This window comes from Cnephaeus nilssonii (assembly GCF_951640355.1).
Source record: "Cnephaeus nilssonii genome assembly, chromosome: 12".
In the NCBI taxonomy this organism is placed as follows: Eukaryota; Metazoa; Chordata; class Mammalia; order Chiroptera; family Vespertilionidae; genus Cnephaeus; species Cnephaeus nilssonii.
In genome coordinates this window covers 38,999,835-39,024,612 of record NC_137083.1, presented here as the reverse complement: position 1 = coordinate 39,024,612, position 24,778 = coordinate 38,999,835, and the positions used below count along the sequence as shown (strand labels likewise).

At 39.7% G+C, this 24,778-nt stretch overlaps 1 protein-coding gene across 1 annotated transcript in view; it reads left to right on the top strand.

The window, feature by feature from the left end:
• Window positions 1–24,778, top strand: part of RELN (reelin) — a 449,067-nt gene that overhangs the window by 394,003 nt on the left and 30,286 nt on the right. The window contains exons 45-51 of the mRNA XM_079785901.1: window positions 158–407; window positions 5,097–5,265; window positions 17,622–17,762; window positions 19,020–19,197; window positions 22,012–22,205; window positions 23,750–24,006; window positions 24,504–24,658. Coding sequence (XP_079642027.1) covers window positions 158–407; window positions 5,097–5,265; window positions 17,622–17,762; window positions 19,020–19,197; window positions 22,012–22,205; window positions 23,750–24,006; window positions 24,504–24,658 — 1,344 coding nt within the window. The remainder of the gene's footprint in view (window positions 1–157; window positions 408–5,096; window positions 5,266–17,621; window positions 17,763–19,019; window positions 19,198–22,011; window positions 22,206–23,749; window positions 24,007–24,503; window positions 24,659–24,778) is intronic.

Sequence of the window (24,778 nt, the reverse complement as noted above, 5' to 3'; positions counted from 1 at the left end):
GACCACATAAACAAGAGCATTCAGAAAGGCCCCCTAACGTTGTGTTTGCTGTATGATGCCAGTTGTGACCAATATGACTGCTAAAAACAAACAAAAAGACTGTACTTTCTCATATCTTAAAGCCGAACTGAAAATTTGTGCTTTTTTAAAATTACAGATTCTTATTGGAGGAAATATTTCTGGTAATACAGTCTTGGAGGATGATTTCACAGCTCTGGATAGTAGGAAATGGCTACTTCACCCTGGAGGCACCAAGATGCCTGTGTGTGGCTCGACTGGTGATGCCCTTGTCTTCATCGAAAAGGCCAGCACCCGTTATGTAGTCACCACAGACATTGCTGTGAATGAGGATTCATTTCTGCAGATAGATTTTGCCGCCTCCTGCTCAGTCACAGACTCTTGTTATGGTAAGTATTGCAGATGCGGGTAGAGGGACAGATGTGTATAAATAGGCATCTAAGGCTACCTCTATCAAAGGACTGCATTACACCTCTGATTAGTCTGAAATTAAAACACAGGAGCACTTTGAGTCAAATCATAACTGCATTCTTGAAAAATGTATGTAAATTGAGTTTTAGTAGTTTATTTTTTCAATCATTTTTTTATTTTTCAATTGCAGTTGACACACAATAATTTTAGGTGTTTACTCCAGTGCTTAGACCTTATATAACTTACTAAATGATCATCCCAATAAATCTCTTACCCATCTAACACCATACACAGTTATTAAGACATTATTGACTGTATTTCCTATTCTGTACTTTACATTCCTGTGACTATTCTGTAACAACCAATTTGTACTTCTTAATCCTTTCATTTTCCCATCTCCAACACCTCTCCCATTTGGCAACCATCAAAATGTTCTCTGTATCTATGAGTCTGTTTCTGCTTATTCATTTATTTTGTTTTTTTTAGATTCAATTTTTGATAGATATGTATTTATTGCTGTTTTATTGTTCATATTTTTTCTTCTTCTTCTTAAAGAAGACCCTTTAACATTTCATGTAATACTGGTTTGGTGGTAATGAACTTCAGCTTTTTCTTGTCTGGGAAGCTCTTTATATGTCCTTAGATTCTAAATGATAGCCTTGCTGAGTAGAGTAATCTTGGTTGTAGGTCCTTGCTTTTCATCAGTTTGCATATTTTTTGCCACTCCCGTCTGGCCTGCAAAGTTTCTGTTGAGAAATCAGCTGACAGTCCTATGGGTGCTCCCTTATAAGAAACTAGCTGCTTTTCTCTTGCTGCTTTTAAGATTCTGTCTTTCTCTTTAACCGTTTGCATTTTAATTATGATGTGTCTTGGTATGGGCCTGTTTGGGGTTATCTTGTTTGGAACTCTCTGTGCTTCCTAGACATGTATGTCTATTTCCTTCACCAGATTAGAGACTTCCCTAATATTTTTTGTCAATATTTTTTAAATAGGTTTTCAACTTTTTTTCTCTTTCTCTTCTCCTTCCGGCACCCCCATGATGCAAATGTTGGTATGCTTAAAGTTGTCATAGCATATTCTGAGCCACCTCATTGTGACCAGTTTGCATCCTCTCAATTGTGCATGTACACATTGCACTCATACATACCTTGCACACACTAATGGGCCTATCTTAGGAGAAATAAAAACTGGCATTATTGCATACTTGGACTCTTCACCAGAACTTACAGATCTGGGGCCCTCCTGGTCTTTCACCACCTCAAGCCACCCTTCTTCCAAGGGATTCAAACTGTTTTAGATTTGAAGGGAATGCTGAAATCTGAGGAATTTGGTTACTTCATAGGTCCTGCAAAATCCAGATTTTTCATATTTATTAGTTTGAACTTAATGCACCTTTCTTAGGGGGAATCCCAGATGTATTCTTTCTACCTCATATTCAATCAATCAGACAACACTAAACTAGATGGTAGGAGTGGAACTTGGAAAAGTATAAGGTTCACACCCTGTCCTCAATAGGTACAGTCTAGTTGAAAGAATATTTCAAAAAGTTAGAATCCAATAAATGTCTAAATCAAATGCTCCATGGAATGGTACTGATGCAAAATGTAATGAGAGTCCAAAGGAGAGAGAGATGATCAATGGATGGTCAATCCAAAGAGTTTGGTAAGATTTCAAGAAGGACCTAAGTCTCAAGTGGCTTTGATTGTTGGAGTGGGTTTGAAGGATGAGTGGAGAGGAGAAAAAGGCCCATGCCATCTGGCAGCATAAGCAAAGAAGCAGAGGTAGAGCTCTCCTGTTCTATGGGGGAAACTGTGAGCAGACCATCCTAAAGGAGACCAGAGTGCTGAATTTTTTTTTTATTTTTATAAAATGTTTATTCTCCTAAATCCAATGCATTCACAGAGTGGTAACACTTTAAATGTTTATCATTTCCACCAACTGCAGCATTATCTAAGTAAACCAAAATAAGCACTTTATCATAGATATAGTTAATGATTATTAGTACTTTTTTTTAAAAAAGAACCTAAACTTCCCCCAAATTTCAGCACAGGTAGTTTAATTGTATATTTCAGTTCTAGATTATTTTAAAAATAGTGTGTAGAAATGATTCTTCTTACTTAAATGTATTATATCATGTTATCAACTCACCAAATCAAAAGCAATTGTCAAGCTGAATAAGTTACAAAGAAATAATAACTCTGGCTTGTACAGAAATGGGCAGTGTTTTCAAAGCTCTGAACAGTTACCTACTAATACAAATCTCCACAGCTTAACTTAGAGTTGGAAGATGAGTTTTCACAGTAATGTAATTTTAACCTCCATTTACATTCATTTTAATATATTACTAAGATGTTGACTCTATGTCACAATGGTGCTTTCCAGTGTTCACAATTTACAGTTTCAATTTATACAAGTCATTCACTAACATAAGGGACAGTTATTACTGCTACAAACTATCCCTAAAAAAGCAAAAAACCCACCTTACATCAGAGTGCTGAATTTAAAAATAGAAAAGGACTTTAAGGTCCAAGATACCTACTTCCTCATTAGTATAGGAGGTTAATGAGAACTCAAGGAGTTAAGTTATGACATGGTTTGCCTATAGCGGCACCAGTACTGAAACTCTGCCCTATAAGCTCAGCCATGTGTGCTTTCTACTGTTGGTTGGTGCAGAGTCTTGAGAGAAAGAGGTTGAACTGAATGATAAAATGAAAGAGGCAAGTGGATAAGCACAGTTGGCAACACAGTGCCTTAAAAAGCAGTCATAGGAATTTGTGCTTGACCAGGTCATGAATAAGCGGGCACAAGTACAGAGGAATGCCTTGGTATGTTTCAGGGAGATTAGCCCTGAATGCCTTGGTATGTTTCAGGGAGATTAGGAAGGTGGGGAAGGAATAATCCCAGTGAAGAAGCCTTAGTGGTAATCTCTGTGGGAGGCCATGAAGACCTGAACTATAGGGCAGGAAGAGAAATGGAATGGGTAAAATCAATATAGGACAATGCAAACGAAAAGTAAAGAAGCAGCAGATCTCAAAACTATGTGAGAAAATAGAGGGTAAAGGAGAGAGAAGAGTAAAATTTTGAAAATAACTTCTAAATTTTGAACCTAGAAAATGAGTGCAAAAGTTTTGTCATTGATAGAATTTGGTTGTTAAAATATGTTTATTTATGAGGGGAAATGATGAGTGTTTCTTTAGCTTGGGTGAAAGTAGCTTTGAGTGGAGATATTCTTTAGTGAGGAGGACTTTCAATATGCAAAGCAGGAACTTTGTGCATATTGTTCATGACAATATGCCAGCATCGGCACCATGCCGAGCTGAATGAACATTTGTTGAATAAATAAAATCAATTCTGAGACATAAATTGGGCACAGAGGTAGTAGTTGAAGCCCTAAGAGTATACAGGTAGAAAAGAAGACCAGCCCTAGCCAGTTTAGCTCAGTGGATAGAGCGTCACCCTGCAGACTAAAGGGTCCTGGGTTCGATTCTGGTCAAGGCCACATGCCCGGGTTGCAGGCTCAATCCCCAGTAGGGGGCATGCAGGAGGCAGCTAATCAATGATTCTCTCTCATCAGTGATGTTTCCATCTCTCTCTCCCCCTTCCTCTCTAAAATCAATAACAATATTTTAAAAAAAGAAAAGAAGACCAGAAATGGAGTCTGGAAGAATGTCCATAGTTGGTAGTTGTGGTAGTAAGCACAAGAGTCAGAGGGAAAATGAGACAGTTGATTCCCAAAGAAAAGGAATTAGAAAGAATCAGGGAGTGATCAATAATATTCAGTGCCCTGGGGAGAACAAGTACAATGAAGACTGAGACAATCCATTGTATGTAACTAGAAAAGGCTTGTAGGTACCTTTGGGTAGTGAGTGATCCATACTGGCTGAACCTGAGAATTACCTGGAGAGCTTTAAAGCTCCTGACACCTTGGCCATGCCCCAGAAGAATGAAATGACAATCTTTGAGGGTAGGACCCTGACATCAGTAGTTTTAAAAGTACCCAGCTGATTTCAGTGTGCAGCCAAGATTGAGAATCACAGCCTTAGAGAAAGTAATTTCAGTAAGGAGGTGGGGGTTAAAGCAGTTTATATAGCCTTCAGAAGGGAATAGAGAGAAAAAAATATAAAATGGGGAGTATAAATTGAATGTTTCAGAAGAAGAGAAAGGAAAGAAATATCTTTCCAAAGGCCCAGAGAAAATTGGGTATTTTGGCAGAAATTACATGGCTTTCAGCTACCTCCTATGCCTTCTGATTTCCCAGTATATACCATTACACAGCAGAGCAAGATGTATTTCTGTAACATATATTTTATAACTATTAGGTTAAATCATAAATATATATAAATTATGACTATTATGACTATTGCTTTAACAGCTTTGTTATGGTGGTTCTGAAAATTGCTCAGTATAAAGAATGATTTAGTAAATTTTACCTATGTTTCATTTAATTATATCTCCTTAAAAGAAAAATTATTTTAATATGAAAAATGTAAAAAATAATAACTAGTAATATACAGAGGGAAAAAAATCAAACCAGGAAACATCTCAAAATAGGAAACATTGTATGGGGGGAATCAAATTGATATTTGATTGAAATGAATACATAAGTAATTATGGTTCCTGGGTCTAGAGACATGTATTTCTATTCAGAATAATGCCTTCTATTTCAGCTATTGAATTAGAATACTCGGTGGATCTGGGATTATCGTGGCACCCATTGGTAAGGGACTGTCTGCCTACCAATGTCGAATGCAGTCGCTATCATCTGCAGCGGATCCTGGTGTCAGACACTTTCAACAAGTGGACCAGAATCACCCTGCCTCTTCCTCCTTACACCAGGTATGGATGCATCTGTGTGTTGTGAACCCAAATGTGATATGATTTGGCATGTCAGATCTCAGCACAGCAAGTTTAAATGAGATATATGAGATTTTGTTACCTATTGATGGTATTCCCCTGCACGAATTAAGTCTATCTTGGTAAGTAACATAGAAACCAGTTTTTATGATGACAGTGTTTTGTCTTTTCCAAAAATAGAGACTTTTACTTACTTTTAACTCTAATATTTTTAAAGAATGACATATCCAAGAAATCAGTAAACTTCTCCACCTTCATTCACTTTGCCAAGAACAAGTCTTAAATTTAAAACAGGCACATTGGATATAAAGTAGATTTAAATAGACTTTGTTTTCTGCCACTCAGACTACTGGAAATATAGCAGTGAGTGGTGTCAGATAAATGGGGTATTTGCTATCATAAATGTGTATTAAAATTAGTGTCTCTGAAATTTTATTTTAAATTGTATCTTGAAAATTATCACCTGGAGCATTTTTATGTGAAAAAACAATTATAAATACTTTATTCATTGTGTCTATAAGAAATGATGGTGGCTTCCTTTAGAGGGATAGTAAAAAGATAAGTGGGGGGGAAAGAAATGATGTTGGCTTAATAAAATTGCCTTGGTAAAGGTATAAAGTTACGTCTAAATATCTGTGTGCTTGCAACTGTTTGAGTAAAGCAGATAATCCACCTTGTCTAGTGGGATGGTGCTACATGACTCTCTTTTCTCCACCTAAGTAAGTGCCAATCATAGGAAAGTTTTAAAATCTGTTTAGGAATTTCTGTTCCCTCCAAGAAAATGGCAATCAGTTGCTGTCCTCACAAAAGAAGCAAAGCAACCGATGCAGTTTATGGAGAAGGAGTTATAGTGTGGGCTCATTATTGTTCTCTCGCCTCTCCACAAGTGAAGAATGAATAAATCTTCCTAGAACATGACCATAACAGTCAACCATTCATCTAGGGCATAACTTTTCTTAGGATTATCAAAAATGGGATGGTTTCAGTTACTGACAGCCAAGGGCTGCCCTACAATTGCTGGCTCAGAGGTACGAAGCTATATTAACTGTCAGCACAGTTGCCAAGTTTAAATGAGATACGTGAGATTTTGTTGCTCATTAAAGGTATTGCCATGCGTGAATTATTAAGGTGATCTTAATAAGTAAAATAGAAAAATAAACCTCCATTAAGGCAGCAGTCTTTTAAGTCTTTATGTATTCTGTGAATTATTACCCAGCTACTTGGTAGCATTTTGCAAAGAAGTGACATTCTAAGATTTACTCCAGCTAGTCATTATCCCCTTAGGTCTTTTACTCAAGGAAAGTAATTATTCCTCATCTTTTAACCTATCTTTTAATTGTCTCTTATACATACCCATGATAATTTTAACCCTTTCAAATTATATTTGAAAAATCTGATGATAATTTATTTTCTCTTGCTATGGTAGTAAAACTATACAGTTCATTTATTATACTACTCTCAAAGCTCACATTGTACAATGGTTTTAAAGTCAACACTGCCTTTTGGATAAGTCAACAAGATCCTTGGGATAATTCAGAAAGAAACGTGTATGTTTGGAGCTTAAGTCAGACCCACTTCTTATCATGCTCTTCCACGTGCCAAAGATTAGAACAGTGCACCAGGCTTAGAGTACTTTTTCTCCAACACAGATTAACATATTAATTATACTATATCTGTTCTTATATCCACTCACTTTTTAAACATGTTGTTTCCTTGTTTTGAGTCGAACTTACTGTCTCAACATCTGTGAAGCATTGAGACATCACTGTTTATCTTGTCCAACAGGACAGAATTGAGAATTTTAGTTTGTAGCTCTTTCCTATAAACAAGCATGATCTGACAACTTAAAGCCATGTGCTATATAGGGTGTGGCAATGTGCCAGTGTAGGTCTCTCCACTCACTCACTTGTGACCCCAAGCTAGGATCCCAGTATAATTGGTACAGTGGTGGTAAGTCAACTGAGGTTGGTTGTCCACAAATTAACATGAAACCATTAACCAAACTGAAATGGCCAGTCGTGATTATTCAACCATTTAGTCACTCATTAAATATTTTTAAAGTGTTTAATCATGTGCTAGTTCCATGTGAGGGGCTGAACTCATTCCTGCCTCAAGGTGCATTTAGTCCAGTGGGAGAGGGAAATCCCCAGTAATCACAGAAGTAAATATACAATTAAATACAAGATGAAGGACAGTTGCCTGATGCTAAGACATTGTATATAGTAGGGAGATTTGCCTTGGTGAAGAAAGCCAAGGAATGCTTTCTTGAGAAAGGATAATTGAGGCAAGATATGAAGGATGCATAGGAGTTAAGTAGGTGGAGAGTAGGGGCAAGAGTGTTGTATGTAAAGATAATAACTTATAATAGGAGGAAGCAGGTATTTGAGATACTAGAAGAATGGTCAGAGAAAGAGAGAAGGTAGAGTGAGGTGTGAGATGGTGAGATCGTGAAGATCATTGTAGGTTGGACTAAAGATTTGCAGATTTGTTACATGAACAATGAAAAGCCTGCTAAAGTGCTTGGGAATAGGGAGATGTGATCGGATTTGCACTCAGAAAAGCTTATTATAACTGGACAACAAATTGTGGAGGATAAGAATAGATGTAAGGAGACTTTTAAAAAAGATAGTAAGTGCTAGTAACTTGGACTAAAGTGCAGCAAACATGAACAGAGTGGAGAAATTCAAGAGAAATGGAGGCAATAAAATTGACTGCGCTTACTGATTAAATGGACGTGGGAGGGTGAGGGAAAGGACAATGTTGAAGATGACTCCCTGGTTTCTGAATTGTAGAACTGAAGGCATGCCGGTGCTTTTCACTGGGAAGGGAACACAGACTAAACACAAGGTACACCAAACTCTGCTTCAAACATTGTTCTATTTAAACCTTAATAAATGGAGGTAGATAGAACCATAGTGTGTATTCTTCCCCATATACACTGGTTAAGTTAGATCGTCCTACAAGTTAAAAAAAAAAAAAAAGAATGGAAAGCATTGTGCTTTAGTGGAGGCTCTAGCTTTTCAGCACAGTGAGCTTTGAAGCAAGTCATTTCATGTCCCTAAACTTCAGTTTCCCTATCTGAAAAATTGAGATACTTTTACCGTAAGAAAATTGAGTAAAAGTTCATGGAAGTGTTTCAGATATTGTAAGCATTTATTAAAATATAAATCATTTTTATTTTTTATAAGTTAACCACTTATCACACTTGTTTACTATCAGGCTTAAACTTCAGTCAGATTAAGAAGTCTTCCTAAATTAGCTTAAGCAAAGTGAGCCCATGGTTACAGTAGGATGCTATGTTAAGTTCCTGTAGGAGGTTACAATATGATTTGGGGAAAATGAGAAGTATACCTAATAAACAACTTAAAAATAATACATGCTGTGTGTACGTTAGAGCTTCACTAAGGAATGGGCTAGAAATGCCGTAGGTATTAAGAAAGGGAAGACAGTGTTCAATGCCAGGGTTTGAGAGGGTTTTTTGGAAGAGATGGACCCTCAAAGGATGGCTAAGAATTCAGTGGGTAAGAAGAATATTCTAAATTAGGGGAACCGTGTGAACAGGCCACATGAGCCTGGGGGAAGTACAGGAGTTGCTGATAGAAGCAGAGAGCTCATGTCTGGAAGGTGTGGAAACTTGTGAGTAGAGTTGGGTTAACTTATAGCAAGTTTGAAGCAAGGCAAATGAGTTTAGACTTACAGGAAAAAATGAACTATGGTGGGTTTGGGATGAGACTATTCTTCTAAGAAAAAAAAATTAGGAGAACAGAGAGACTTAAGTAAGAGGAAAGTGGAAAAGGAATTGTGATAGTGACTGTACATGAAATAACAAGGCCCATGCTATGGCTAACATGGAGGATATGAGGCAGATATTATAGGACATTTCAAAGAAAGAATTGATAAAACTCAGTAACAATTTATTTAGTTGCACACATCAAAAGATGACTCTGAAGTTTGAAACCTGTAAGAGTGGTGAGAAGAGGTGGGAAGAGAGTTAAAGTGTATTCAAGGAGGGACAATATGGCAAATTTAATCAATTGATGCTGAATTAAATAATATTGCTGGAAATACAAATGCAAACATGCATTTGACAGAGATACAAAGATTGGAGACAAGGTAAGATAATAAATTTGGAGGCATGATCATAGAGGTGATAGGCAATGCTGTAAAATGTATCAGCTCTCCATAGGAGAGCATTTAAAAAGAAGAGAAAGGGCCCGGCTGGTGTCCCTCAGTGGTTAAGGGTCCACTCATTAACCAAGAGGTCACCAGTTCGATTCCTGGTCAGGGCACATGCCTGGGTTTTGGGCTCGATCCCTGGTAGGGGGCGTGCAGGCCGATAGATGTTGCTTTTTCATCAATGTTTCTACCTCTCTCCCTTCCTCTCTCTCTAAACTCAATTGAAAAAAATATTTAAAAATATATATGTAGACTATTATTTTAAAAGAAAAGAAAGAATACATACCTAAATTTCATAGCAGAATGAGTGGAAATGACTATTAAAGGAAGCAGGTGGAAGTAGAAGAAGAATCAGAATAACATGATTTTGAAAAGCCAATGAGAAGAGAGTGTCAAGCAGGAAGAAAATCCCCAAGAAAAAAGTTTCACAATAAATTTACTAAATTTAGTCAGTGACCATCAAAAGAACAGTTTCAGTAAGACACCGAAAATAAATGCAGCTTGTATGGCCCAAAGCCCATGGGCTTAATCGCTGTATTAGTACTACATCTTTATTGCTTGCGTAAGAGTTATAGTTCTAGGAGACGTAGGAAGGGAGAATGCTAGGAGTTCTTGAGAGAAACTGAAAAAGAAGATACGAAGATGCCAAAAATCAATTTCATAGCCCCTAACCTGAATCTGCCACCTCTTCTTTACTAACCCAAGACTAAAAATAACAGGTGGCTCAAGTGGCTTGGGTTCTTGAAATGCCACCTGAGAACCAGGGTGAGTCAGTGGAAGGGCAGGTAACTCAAATCCACCAGAAAGGTAGAGGGGGGAGCTGCCACTGAAAGGCTCAGGTGTGACTTGGCTATTTTAAGTCACAGTTTGAAGATGATCCACTCCCTTCTACTATCCCTAATGACCTAGCTGATACCAGAGTCTTTAAAGATTAACTACAACACTTTGGAAGCCAGGTGGTTTTAACCACAGCATGGAAGCTACTTAATGTTTGCAGGAAGTTGAAGGGAAAGGTGATAAGCACATAAAAGGGCTAGAAGACTGGAGCCACTGGGGTGATAAGATGGGGATGGAGGAGGCTGTAGCTTTTTGCAGGTAAATAAATTTAGGGAGGGAGGATATTTTCCATGATATTTCTACCTATTATCACTATAAATGAAAAAAAAGGTCTTATTCGAAGAAAACCAAATAACTGAGCACAATATTTACTGAGTTCGCCATGGAGAAATATTCAAGGGAATTGCAAGTTTATTTTTTAAAAGGGAGATTCTTTAAACTTGCCCTGGTATTCTTGATTTCCCTCCATCATTATGTTCAACTCAGTATCTTTTGAAAGACTTTTGGCACGCATTCATATTACTGAACACCTTGTTAAATTTTTTCTCTGAAGTCAAGGAAGCCTTGGACTTCTCTTACCTACCCATCTTCGAATGCATTATTTTGATACTTTAAACATTGCTGCTATAACTTTACCAAATGTCTGCTGGTCATTCCAGACTACAGGACATAAAATAATTTTGTCTACTATAAACCATTGTACCATTGATTTTCACATATTGAATATGTTAATCATATTTTGTCATTATGTTAAAACAAATTAAATCTATTTCTATTTATACTGCAACAGAGACTAAAACTATTTCCAGAAATTCTGCATTCCCTCTAGGCTTTATCAGTTGTCGACCTTGTTGCCAAAGTTTTATTAGAGAAATTTGAGATTTGGCTGTACTTTGTACATATTGCTATGTGTGGATTCTTCAGAATTGTTAAGATTGTTTTAACAATTAAATATAAGTAATTTTCCATTGAGAATGTATTTTGTAAGTTATAGGAAGTTCCTTTCATTTGAAGGATGGGCCAGTGTATTTGATGCCTCAGTGGGCTTACTCAGAACACTGTAGTTTTGATTATGATTACTGGTTATAATTATCAGCAAAAATAATACAACCTTATTTTATCAAAAAAGGATATCCCTTTTTTTATTATAATCATTCAATCAAAATATTACAGTGAGTATGAAGGGACCACAGATTATTTTTGTCTCATGTTTATCTATTTTACATCCAAACATACAAAATTGAAGAGAATAGTAAACTGTAGTTCCATATAATCACCCCCCAGCTTCAACAATTATCAATTCAAGGCCAACCTTGTTTCATCAATAGCACCACTCACTCCCGCCCCCATCTTGAAGCAAATACCAGCCATTGTATCATTTCAACTATAAATGTTTTAGTATATCTCTTAAAAGGACTTTTTAAAGAACTTATTGTTATACCATTATTATACTACAAGTTAATAATTTTTTAGTCAATACTTAGTATTCAATATTCAGGTGTCCCTGTTTGTCTCCTAAGACCTGTTATAGTTTTTTTTCAAACTAGGATACAAATCAATATAATTGGTTGATATGCTTCTTAAGTCTCCTTTAACCGGAATTCCCCTGCCTATCTTTTAAGATGAGGACTGAGACACAGGAAGGTTATTTGATTTTCCCCACGGACACACAGACAGTGTTTGAACCAGGATTATACCAAAGTCCCCCATTTGTTCTCTTTCAAGGAAGAAAGGCCATGTGGGGTGGCTCACTTACATTCTTCTATTGCTAACTCTAATGTGCTTTCCACCCTAGCTCCAGAAAGATATCATGAAGGAGCTAGGTCACCTTATGAGAGTACTTTACCTTTATCACATGTTTGGGGTCATAATCTGTAGTCCAAACACTTTCTCCTCTCATGCCAGTTTTCAGACCTCAGTGTATTTAATAAGGAGAAAGGAAAATTAAATGGCATTCATTCATGGTGAGATCAGTGTTACCTAAAAATGCTAGAGCCTATTTTTTCTCTAGCTCTTGTCTGTGGGTCATGGCTGTGACCCTGTGTTCAGTTTATCTGACCTCTGCTTTTCCCAGTTATACACCTGTGAGTGGAATTGCTGGATCATAAGGTAACTATGTTCAACGTTTTGAGAAACTGACATCAGCTACACCATTTTACATTCCCACTAGCAGTGTATTTGGGTTCAGATTTCTCTATATCCTTGTCAACACTTGTTATTGTTGTGTGTTTTTATCATGGTCATCCTAGTGGGTATGAAGTTGTATCATATTGTGGTTTTGATTTCGATTTCTCTAATGACTAATGATGTTGAGCATCTTTTCATGCATTAATTGGTCATTTTTTATATCTTCTTTGGAATAGTCTCCACTTTTGTCTAACACAGACAAATAGGCTAATTGAGGAAACTTTATGCCAAATATAATGGCAGGATCTTGGATAAGATTTTGAAATGGGACAGACATTGCATAGCCCGTAACTCAAATCAGAGGGTCAGAGGCTTCAGAAGTCGACATTGACTTGCAGAAGTCGAGATGAATAGACATGTGTGTACATACAGCAGCAATACACATTGCCTCCAGTAGCTAAACAAGCATTCGTATGTTGAGGTTATGGTAGATGTGGGATTATTCTGTAGAGACTGAGATAGAGTTTTGAGGGATCTACGGAATGAGAATACAAAGTAATAATAAACCAAGAGATCCTTGCCTTGTCTCAGTTTTGTGAGTGAACCAGTGTAATTAGGTCACTCACCCTCAACTTCTTTGTTGGTAGAGTATTGAGCTATGGTTTCTAGTTCTAAGTAATTTATGTAGCTCTTTGAGAGTAAGGGAAACATCAGGGAATAGTGAAAAGATTAGAAAAAAATATATGTATGGTTCCTATCAAGGGCTTTTTCTCCTGATGGTGATGACGACACGGACTCCGTCGATAGAGCCGTCTGGAAGAAAGGAGCAGATTCAGACTCTGCAATGTGTGTGGAAACCTATTGAAGGTGTAGGAAAGGTTTGCTGAAAGGTTCCCAGGGAGGGCAGTGATGGAAACCATGCTATTGACAGGGACATTTTAGCTACTTACCAATGGATATTTAATTATTCAGTGATACTTAGGAGCACTTGCTATGTGCTATATAGATGGAGAGGAAAGAAATCTGTTCCGGGCTATTTTCCTCCCAACACCAAGGAGCAGCAGCTGGTGGTGGCTGTCATTATAAAAAAGCTTCAGGATAAATGATGACACCTGCCAAGGGACTTCAGATACTCGCAGGTCTTGGAAAACACGACTAATTAATTATCACAACACCCTTGGGAGGTGGGAAGTAGCATTTCCTAGTTGTACGGGTGGGGAAGTGTCAGCCCGTAAACATCAGTGGTTTGGCCCCTTGACACAGTGGAGCTGTGACAGGGCTGGGAATTCAACTTCCAGACATGTGTGGTTTTTCATGGCTGCAGGGCTGTAGAACAGCTCAATTGTGATACCACGGCTGTGAGGCAGCCCTGAGGCCAGGCCCCTCTCTGGCTGGACAGCTCTGCTCTATTCTGCTTTGCCAGTCTGCTTTGTGCTTTGCTGGTCTGCTCCTCTGTGTAGAGCTGGTCTGCTCTGCCCTGTGCCCGTCTGCTCTGGCCTGCACTGGTCTCCTTCTCTCTGCTCCAGGGAGGTTAACTTTGGTGTTTCAGCTCAGCCAGGGAGGGAGACTCAGTCTTCGGTGGAAAAGGAAAGTTTACTCCCAGACTTACATTTTTAATTTCTATTCCAATTCATCCTCTTAGTGAATGTGTTCCCTTTTCTTATACAACTAGAGGCCCAGAGCACGAAATTCATGCAAGGGGGGAGGTGGGGGGGGTCCTCTCAGCCCAACCTGTACCCTCTCCAATCCGGGACCCCTCGGGGTATGTCCGACTGCCAGTTTAGGCCTATGGGATCGGGCCTAAACTGGCAGTCGAACATCCTTCTCACAAGCCAGGACCACTGGCTCCTAATTGCTCACCTCCCTGCATGCCTGATCACTCCTAACTGCCCCCCCTGCCGGCCTGGTCCCCCCCAACTGCCCCCCTCCCCGCCAGCCTGGTTACCCCTCACTGCCCCCCTCTGCTGGCCTGGTCACCCCTAACTGCCGGCCTGGTTGCCCCACGCAGCCTGCTGTTCAGTCATTTGGTCGCCCTTTATTGCCTCCCCTGCCAGCCTGGTCGCCCCACACAGCCCACTGCTTAGTCATTTGGTAGTCCCTCACTAAACCCTCTGCCGGCCTGGTCGCCCCACACAGCCTGCTGCTCAGTCGTTTGGTCGGCCCTCACTAACCCCCCTGCCGGCCTGGTTGTCTCACACAGCCTGTTCGGTCATCCATTTGGTTGTTTCGGTTGCGACAGTGACTTAGACTTTTATATATAGAGATGACATTGGCTAGTGTAAGTACTCCTGTTTTGTGGGTACATAATTACTAGGTGTAGTTATTCCCAAGGATATAAGATTATCACATTTGAGACAGGACCTTAAAAATCATCTACCGTATTTTCCGGCGTATAAGACAACTGGGCGTATAGAAGATTTTCCTGGGTTAAAAAGTCATCTTATACGCCGGAAAATACGGTAATTTAACCCTCTCATTATATACAGTATGTTAAGTTACTCCCTGTGGACATAGAATTTACTGGTACCAGAGTATAGATCAGAGCCCTTATTTGAAAATTAGAGGTCCCCATAAAAGCTATCAACCCCCACAATGCATCTGACTCTTTTTTTAAAAAATTTTTTTTATTGATTTCAGAGAGAAAGGGAGAGGGAGAGAGAAACATTGACGAGAGAGAATCATTGATTGGCTGCCTTCTACACGCTCCTTACTGGGGAATCGAGCCCGCAACCCGGGCATATGCCCTTGACCAGAATCGAACCCGGCGCCCTTTAGTCCGCAGGCAAACTCTCTGCCCACTGAGCCAAACCAGCTAGGGCGCACCTGGCTCTTAACTCTTCTGTACAAGCTCTCTGTTAAGTGGCTGCCCAGCCTGATTAAACACAACCCGTGATTAGAAAGCCACCACTGCTAGGCAGCCCATGCCACCTCCCAATGGCAAGGAAGTTCTCCTTCCCCTTCAACATCAAATCACTGCCCCTGCACACTGACGCCCAGCCCCTGCCTACCTGTCTGTAAGAACTCTCTTATTTCATTTTCCTGGCCATCTTTATTGCTGTTAACTTGCTATCCTTTCAGTAACTGTTTATGAAGCCCAATCTATAGGTGTCACCAACAATAAAATAATAAATAAGGATAATTATCTAACAGAGGAAATTACACATAAAAAGGCACTTTTGATGCAAGGTGAGAGAGCTTTGATAAAGCATATATAAAACATTAGGGAAACGAGGAAATTCCATTACTTGCCTACTATCTATAAGCACTGAAGATATAAAGCAATATTTCCCAAAGGGATACAGAGATATTCCCTGCCCTTCAGAAGCTTATGGTCTAAAGAAAGATAGAAGAAATATATAAGTTTTGACTTGCTATCAGAATCCAAGTGAAGATGTGCTCTGGAAATTCGATATTCCACTATGTTGTTTATAAGATGTTGCTGAGCATTAACAGGCATGGCTATTAATAAACTTAGTCACTAAAAATTAAGTGATCAGCAGAGCCACTGAGTTGCACAACTGCAGGGGCCTTCTTCACATAATTTCCTGTGAGAATGGCGGCCCCTGGGTACCAATTCCCTGCACCTATAGAGCACCTACTAAGCGCTAGGCACTGTACCTCGAGTGTGTAATGTTGAACAAAAGGAATTAACCCTGCTCCCTTATAACTTCCTCTTCTGAGGAGGAGACAGACATTTAAGAAATATATATGCACATAATCATAGGACTACAGTTTTGGTCAATACTATAAAAGGAAAAGAGCAGTTTGCTATAGAAGAAATGTAATTTTTAAAGGATCACAAAGAAAAATTTCTCTATGAGTACCTGGTATTTCCTCTGAGCCCCAAAGGCCACGCAGGGATTAATCCGGCAGAGAGAGGGAAAATATGCAGGCAGAGGTGGGAGATCGTGAGCTTCAAGAACTGAGAGTAGGAGCCATGCTCCAGAGTGAGAGGCCAGGATGAGGGACTAGCTCGTGTGGAGCCTCATAGGCCAAGGAGGAGTTTGGGTTTGAAGCTAAATGCAATAGGATGTGTGATAAGAGGGAATTAGGTAGATACTTCTCTGCTGGGAGTGACATATGGGGGCTGATGAGCAAGAGGATTGTGGAGAAATCTGTCTGTGTGTAGATGCTCAGTAAACAAATATCAAACTGAACTATTTGTTTTCAGTGTGATGATTTCAGTTCTGATCTGTTTCTTTTCTATTTTCTAAACTTAATAGAAATGTTTTCTGTTAGAAAATACGAAAACCTTGCTGTTTGTTGTTGGTCATTTGCCCTGCCTGACACAGATATATCTCAGTCAAGTGGTTCAATCTGTTAATGACAAACATATCTGAGACCATAAAACAAAACTTGCTCTGGCTAATCATTTCCTCTGTTTCAAACTCACTTGAACCTCAGGCATTTTTTGGATTTTACTGCCACCTAGTGTCTCTGAAAACATAAGTTTGTGTTTCTGAACAAGACACTTTCCCAAACTGTACAACTGTGCAAATATATTTCTACTTCTGAAATGGGAGAATGTCTAATTTGATTTTATTTATGTTGCTTTTAAACCAATATAAAATAATTCTAGTCTTATTTATAACCCTCTCTCTTTTATCTGTTCAGTTATCTAGCATTTCACTGATCCCTCTGATTTCCACTCCTACAGTCTTCTTAAGGCTTGCATGTGAAAATTCCTCACAAATGCTGTGTGAGGTGGACCAGTATGCCCAAGTATCTGGCCTTAGGGAGCAAGTAGGAGTTGAAATCCAACTCATAGCCTGCTTCCTAAGTCAAATGCAAAGGGGTTGTGGCTGCTCAAGGACTGGCATCTTTTTCTAATTTGCAAATATAAGTTGGCTGCAGACCCAACTCTCTCCACAGTGGCCCCCACACACAAAAAAATTCAGGGCTCACAGTTCCCTTGAAACAGTTGGTTTTAGAGTTAGTTTTAGTTTCTGTTTTAGTTTGTTTTTACGAGGCTTATAAAGATCATTGGCCCAAAATATATTCTCAAGCTTTTGCAGTTCAGTTTGGTTTGGTTTTGTTAATCACTTTTGCATAGAATACTGCAATGATGAATGCTCTTTTCGGAACACAAGTGGGGATATCCATGCATTTGTGTTACCCTCCTCCGTGCACCTATTCAATCACACCAGAACACGTCTTTTTCACCACACCCTTCATTATAATTCTCTCTTTCTTCAAAGGTCCCAAGCCACTCGTTTCCGTTGGCATCAACCAGCTCCTTTTGACAAGCAGCAGACATGGGCGATAGATAACGTCTATATCGGGGATGGCTGCATCGACATGTGCAGTGGCCATGGGAGGTGCATCCAAGGAAACTGCGTGTAAGTAGATTTGTTCTCTTCCTTCTGTAGAAAGTTCCTGACTCACATTCCAGCCAGGAGATTTTTCCGAAACTGGTTTATTAGTCACTCCCAAGCTACCTGAGGTTATACATTTGTCCTAAAATCTGATGCTGAGCTAACTACAGAGTTTATGGCAACTGTATCTTCATTCTTGCTTGGAGATTAGGAACTGAACAACAACTATCTTGTCAGGAGAAAGCTGAATTATAATTGACTGATTTTATTTCCTTCTGTGTTTCTGTGATACACCAGAACCTTGAAATAGACATTAAAAGAACATCAGGAGTTCCATATGTTCTGACCAAAAGTAATACATCATTAAGTATTTTCCTCACTTAGGTCTGAATTTATGTAATGATGTACATTACTGTGGTTTAATTGGTCTTCCTGTGTCATTTGCTTAAGAAAGTACATAAATGCCTGATCAATTTAACATGTATATATTTGATGGAGAGGCCTATTATTTTACTCTTAGAGATCCGTGGCATCTTCGGAAGGACCTAAACTAGGTGGTGTGTGTGTGTGTGTGTGTGTGTGTGTGTGTGTGTGTGTGTGTGTGTTGTGTACTACAGGCCTCTGCTTTATTTTCAAAGATTATACTGTTTGATGAATTGAAGATGCTGAGAGAGAATTCATAGTGCCTTTTCCACTCATGTCCACACACATGGAAAGTCTTGCTTTTGTTTAATGATCTGGCCCATATCCAGAATTATCTCTGAGATTCCTGAACCTCCCAGTTCTGGATTCATTTTTTCCTCCCATGTGGAACAGAGAAGTCAGTCCTTTGGTCAAAGAGGTCAGATGCCATTCAAAGTACCTTCTGCTGTTGGGAACATGGCTTCTTGGATTCCCAATTGGCCCAAAGGCTCTATTAAGACCAGTTCTGTACATTGTTAGTGCCTACCAGTTTAGTTTGGCAGCTGCAGCTGTTTATCAGCCATCCAGAACTGTGTCATATAGATACAGGGCTTTAGTAAATTTTTTTGAAGTTGCTTCTTTCTCTCCACCTGTAAGTCCACGCCACTACTTTAGGAAAGCCTAGGGGCATTTAATCCACAGCTTATTTTTAACCTAAAGCACTCTTAAGGAGAGGAGGTGAATTCTGGCAAGCTCTGTGAAGATGAATAACCTTTCATCATCACGGATGGGAAAAGGTTCGGCTTCACTAATTTGAGCACACACTTGTGCGGGGCTGTGTTTGATGTTGACTTTTCCTGTCTCTTTCTCCGCACCCAGCTGTGATGAGCAGTGGGGTGGCCTGTACTGTGATGAGCCTGAGACCTCCCTTCCAACTCAACTCAAAGACAACTTCAATCGAGCTCCATCCAACCAGAACTGGCTTACTGTGAATGGAGGGAAATTAAGTACCGTGTGTGGAGCTGTGGCTTCAGGAATGGCTCTTCATTTCAGCGGAGTGAGTGGTTGGCTACTGGTTAATCATTTCTGCATCCTCCAAGATTCCCCCAAATGGTTGCATCTCCTTTAAAGTTTAATTGGCAGATCAAGATGCAGAGTTATGCATTCTAAATGCACAGCCGGATCTGAACTTGCAACTTTATACATATCAGAATACACTAATTATTTCCAACATTTTCCTATCACAAATCAGCTGAGACAATTTAATTATGCAGGGCAGTGCCAGCACGAGACATATTGAAGTACATATGTTTAGAATTTCTATCCTGGGAGAGAGTGCCGGCACAATGTGTGAGGGTCTTCCATCTTGATGATGCTCTAACTGAAAACTCTTGAGCTTGCAACAGATTTTGGAATTAAGGAGCCAAAATCTAGAAAATGAGCTTCAGTGTTTCCTGAATTTGTTAATAACAATTAATCCTTTCTGTAAATTATCCAAGAATAATTGTCAGTAATTACTAGATACTTGTATTTATAGCAAATTATTTTCTGAATGACAGCAGCAATGTTAGAAAATTTCCTTCAGAAATTTATACTCATCCTACATTGCTGCCAAAGATGACTTGTTTAAAAATAGTATTTCTCGCCCAGCTGGGCTCAATCCCCAGTTGGAGGGAGGGTACAAGAGGCAACTGATTAAGATGTTTCTATCTCTTTATTCCTCTCAATAAAAAGATATTTTTAAAATATAGTATTTCTCCAATACCATAATTAGATATCCCTCACAGGCAATTGAATTTTTATTATAAATTCAGCCCTGACTTGTTAGAGCATCAGCCCATGCACCGAAGAGTCACAGATTCAATTACCAAGCATGGGCACATACCTCGATTGCAGGTTTGATCCCTGTGCCCATGCAGAGCCTGTGAGGGAGACAACCGATTGATATGGCTCTCTCACATCTCTCACCTCTCTCTCTCTCTCTCTCTCTCTCTCTCTCTCTCTCTCTCTCTCTCTCATCTCTCTCCCTTTTTCTTCCCCTATTCTCTCTTTTTTTTTTAAAAATATAAATTTACTGTGAGTTCTTTATTTCCCTGTCATGCCCTACCTTCGAGTTTGCATTTGTGCCAATAAAGTATATTATTTATATTCAGTGTTTTAGGCCCAAGAATAACAAGAGGACATATAGCATATAGGATTTTTTTAACCAACCACACTGACTAGGAATGCAGTGTGTGTTCACAATACTCTTTCTAGCTTAGGTGGAACTCTAAGGGGAACTTAGGGGAACTTGTTTTCCTCATATATTCAACCAAGAAATCTCTACCTACCTACATTAATGAATTAATATTGGTGACATTCAAATCAGCTATAAAAGTTTAAATAAAAAGCACTACAACTATTATCTCTAATTATAATAAATGTCTATGAGTAACTGGGAAATCTCTATATATAAAGAGGTAATATGCAAATTAGCTGGGATGCCGTAATAGTCACAGCCAGCTCAGGAGGATACTGCGTGTGCAGCAGGACGGAGCAGGGCCCGCAGAGAGCAGGGAGCAGGACGGGCCTGCCTGCCAGGGTGTAGCCACGGCGAGCAAGCAGGCCCACCCACAGAGAGCGGGGAGCAGGGTGGGCCTGCCTGCTTGCTGGGGTGCGCTGGCAGTCCCACCTCTGCACGTGAACTGCAGAGGAAACACCTTTTCGGACAGCTCATTGGCTAAGCTCCTGGTACGCCACTCACAGTGTACTTGGTAACTTGCGTAGTGAGAATCCAAGAAGGTGATCTAGGGTTTTTCCACCTCACTCTGGAGGAAAAAACAAAGGCCTGCTGCTGGAGGGGCTAAGAAATGTCACATCCTGCCCTAGCCAGTTTGACTCAGTGGATAGAGCCTCGGCCTGTCGACCGCAGGGTCCGGGTTTGATTCTGGTCAAGGGCATGTACCTAGGTTGCAGGCTCCTCCCTGGCCAGGGCCCAGGTCAGGGTTCATGCAGGAGGCAATCAATCTAAGTGTCCCTCTCACACTGAAGTTTCTCTCTTTCTTTCCCTCTCTCTTCCACGCTCTCTTAAAATCAATGGGAAAATATCCTCAGGTGAGGATAAGAAAGAAAGGAAGGAAAGAAAGAAAGAAAGAAAGAAAAGAAAGAAAGAAAGAAAGAAAGAAAGAAAGAAAGAAAGAAAGAAAGAAAGAAAGAAAGAAAGAGCTGTCATATCCTATGAAAGAGACATCTTAAAAATGCCTAAAGAACGTTGTCATTTTTTCGTGGTGAAGGGACTGAAGTCTGTCTTGATGAAAACACCTTGGCAGCTGCAGCGACCAGCAGTGGTGGCAGCAGCAGGGTGATGGGGGCAGCGCCTTCCTCTGATCAGCCCAGTCGCCTCCTGCAGAGGGAGGCCAGATTGCAGCTTAGGCCCGCTCCCCCTGGGGAGCGGGCCTAAGCTGTCAGTAGGACATCCCCTGAGGGCTCCCGGATTGCAAAGGGTGCATGTCGGGCTGAGGGACCGCCCCCGCTCCCATGCACAAATTTCATGCACCAGACCTCTAGTGTCTAATAAAAACATAGAACAGTTACTTTAATTCCAGCTCTTATCTTGCTTATAAGAAAATAGAAGAGAATCTTCTTAGATACATTGCCCTTTGTAAGTTCTAATACAGAAATTTCAAAGTTCAGCAAATATTTGCTGAGTACCTACTGTGTGCTAAAAGCCATGCTAGGAGCTAGTATAACAGGAGAAATTAATAAAATGGGTATTTTAATATTGTGTAACTTGTATTATAAAAGAAAAACAAAAAGGATGGAAGCCAGAGAAAACCAATAACATGCAATCACAATTCCTTATCACTGTCTGTTCCATTCTGCTTTTCCTTAGGGTTGCAGTCGACTGTTAGTCACCGTGGATCTAAACCTCACCAATGCCGAATTTATCCAATTTTACTTCATGTATGGATGCCTGATTCCACCAAACAACCGTAACCAAGGGGTCCTCTTGGAATATTCTGTCAATGGAGGCATCACCTGGAACCTGCTAATGGAAATTTTCTATGACCAGTACAGCAAACCTGGGTTTGTATTCTCTGTTATCTCTAATAACAAGTATGATTAGCAAAGATTCTTGGTGAGCCCTGCCAGTAATCAATCACGGGGACTTATGGGGACCTTGACATTACCCACCAGTAGAGGATGCCTCTGAAACCGACCCACTTGAAGGTGAGGTTCTTGAGATGGATAAACAGCTGGTTTGGGTTTTTAAGACCAACTAGTTTTCAAATCCCAGAATAAGATAAAATACAGCCGACAACGGTTTGGCTCAGTGGATAGAGCGTCAGCCTGTGGACTGAAAGGTCCCAGGTTCGATTCCAGTCAAGGGCATGTACCTTGGTTGCAGGCACATCCCCAGTGGGGGGGGGGGGGTGTGCAGGAGGCAGCTGATCGATGTTTCTCTCTCATCGATGTTTCTAACTCTCTCTCTCTCTCTTCCTCTCTGTAAAAAATCAATAAAATATATTTTTTTAAAAAAAATAAAAGATAAAATACAGTACCAATAATGAATAGACCCAGTACAAAAAAACCATATATATTCATGAGCTTGTGGTAATTAAGTTCAACAGCATTTTGGGAAAATGAAAACAGAAAAAAATATTTATTTATATAGGTTCATTCCATTTTAGAGAATTGGGGGCTAGAAAATAAACACAAAATGTAAATATTCTTAAGAATCCTAGAGTCTAGTTTTAAATTCCTTATTTAAAAACCCTGAATAGCCCTGGCCCTGGCCTGGAGCACTAATATTAAGAATAAAGGGAAGTAAATTAGCATGGATTAAAAGTGAGAGTTTATGCAGAGAACAATAAACCTCAGGAAATTATTTTCCTCAACAGACTTTATGAGTTGTGAATATAAGTTTGAAAGGGTTTCACATATCCCTGGGGTTTAAATCCATAATTGTGACTAAGGGGTATTTCAGACCTGATTTCTCGCTGGTTAAGGTTCATGTTGGAGCGTGGAGCCATGTTCTTCCATGTCTGTCCTTGGTGGCTGAGTCAGAAAGGCGTGCTGGGCTCATTAGCCCATGGTTCTCACTCAACAGTTCTTAGCACACACGTAAAGTCAATGTCAAACCACATGCATCTGATAAAGTAATTACTTACAGCCTGGTACTGTCAGGCTGAGAGTCCAAACTATCCTGCCATAATCTAGTGTGCATATTTTGAGCAAATTGTTGGTGCTCGTTGAGCCAGGAGAAGGAAACGGATGAAATTAGCTCCAAGGTGACATTTTAAAAAAAAAAAGTCAACTGGCTTATGTCTACCCAAGTGCATATACTCTGGGTCTACAGTTCCCAGGCAAGCAGAAAATTGTGGAGTCCTTCTAAGGCAGCCCAGGGGCAGTCGAGTAAGTTGGTAGTTCCGGGATACTTGAATTGTTCGCATTCTGTTTCCCTGACTTAGTGGCCGGAGAGACTTCATAAGATCAAGTCAGTTCATTGTGGTTTTTAAAAATTATTTTAGTCAATGTCCTCACTCGCTATGTGACATGGTTGTAAATTACTTTTACTTACATGAGACCTTTGACAATACTTCCCCCACCCCACCATCATTTTCTTACAGATTCGTGAATATCCTTCTCCCTCCTGATGCTAAAGAGATTGCTACTCGCTTCCGCTGGTGGCAGCCGAGACATGATGGCCTGGATCAGAACGACTGGGCCATCGACAATGTCCTCATCTCAGGCTCTGCCGACCAGAGGACAGTCATGCTGGACACCTTCAGCAGCGCCCCAGTGCCCCAGCACGAACGCTCCCCGGCAGACGCTGGCCCTGTCGGAAGAATTGCTTTTGACATGTTTATGGAGGACAAAACTGCAGGTACATTTTTCATAATGCTAAATAAAAATCCAGTGGAAATGCAATTTGGATTTGGTTCTTTTCAAAAGAGTAGACTATGGAACCTTTTACATCTTCCCAAATGGTATAGAAACAGAGAAAGGGTATCACCCTTTTGTTTTGCTCAGTCTTCCTAGTTTACATTATAACTAAATATTTTCTTTTATTCAAGCCATCAAGTATGTTTTTATTAAATAACATTCTGTAGTTTTGTTAATAGGACATTGTATTTTCGTAGAAAATTTTCATTTCTGTTTCTGTTTTCTAACTTTGGGTAGAAAGCCAACATTTCCTGGTCACTTTGTTTTAATATCAAGAGACAAGTGTTTAGTTTTGCTACATGTCAGATGCATTTGTGATTTATGTTTCCGAGAGTGTCCAAGGTCTTGCTTTTCACTTTATTCCAGTAGGAGTAGCACAGTGAAAATTTGCCTCAAGTATTTTTGTCATGAAATTTTCATCCTTTATGTTTTTTTAAGTGAGTGAGCATTGGCTATTCCATGACGATTGTACAGTGGAAAGATTCTGTGACTCCCCTGATGGTGTCATGATCTGTGGCAGTCATGATGGGAGAGAAGTGTACGCAGTGACTCACGACCTGACTCCCACTGACAACTGGATCATGCAGTTCAAGGTGAAAATGTTATGGTCTTGATTACACAAGTAAACATATACTAGCAATATAAAAATGGAAAAGCAACTGTAGAGACAAAGATCATCTACTTCATTGACTTAATATATACTTGGAAATATA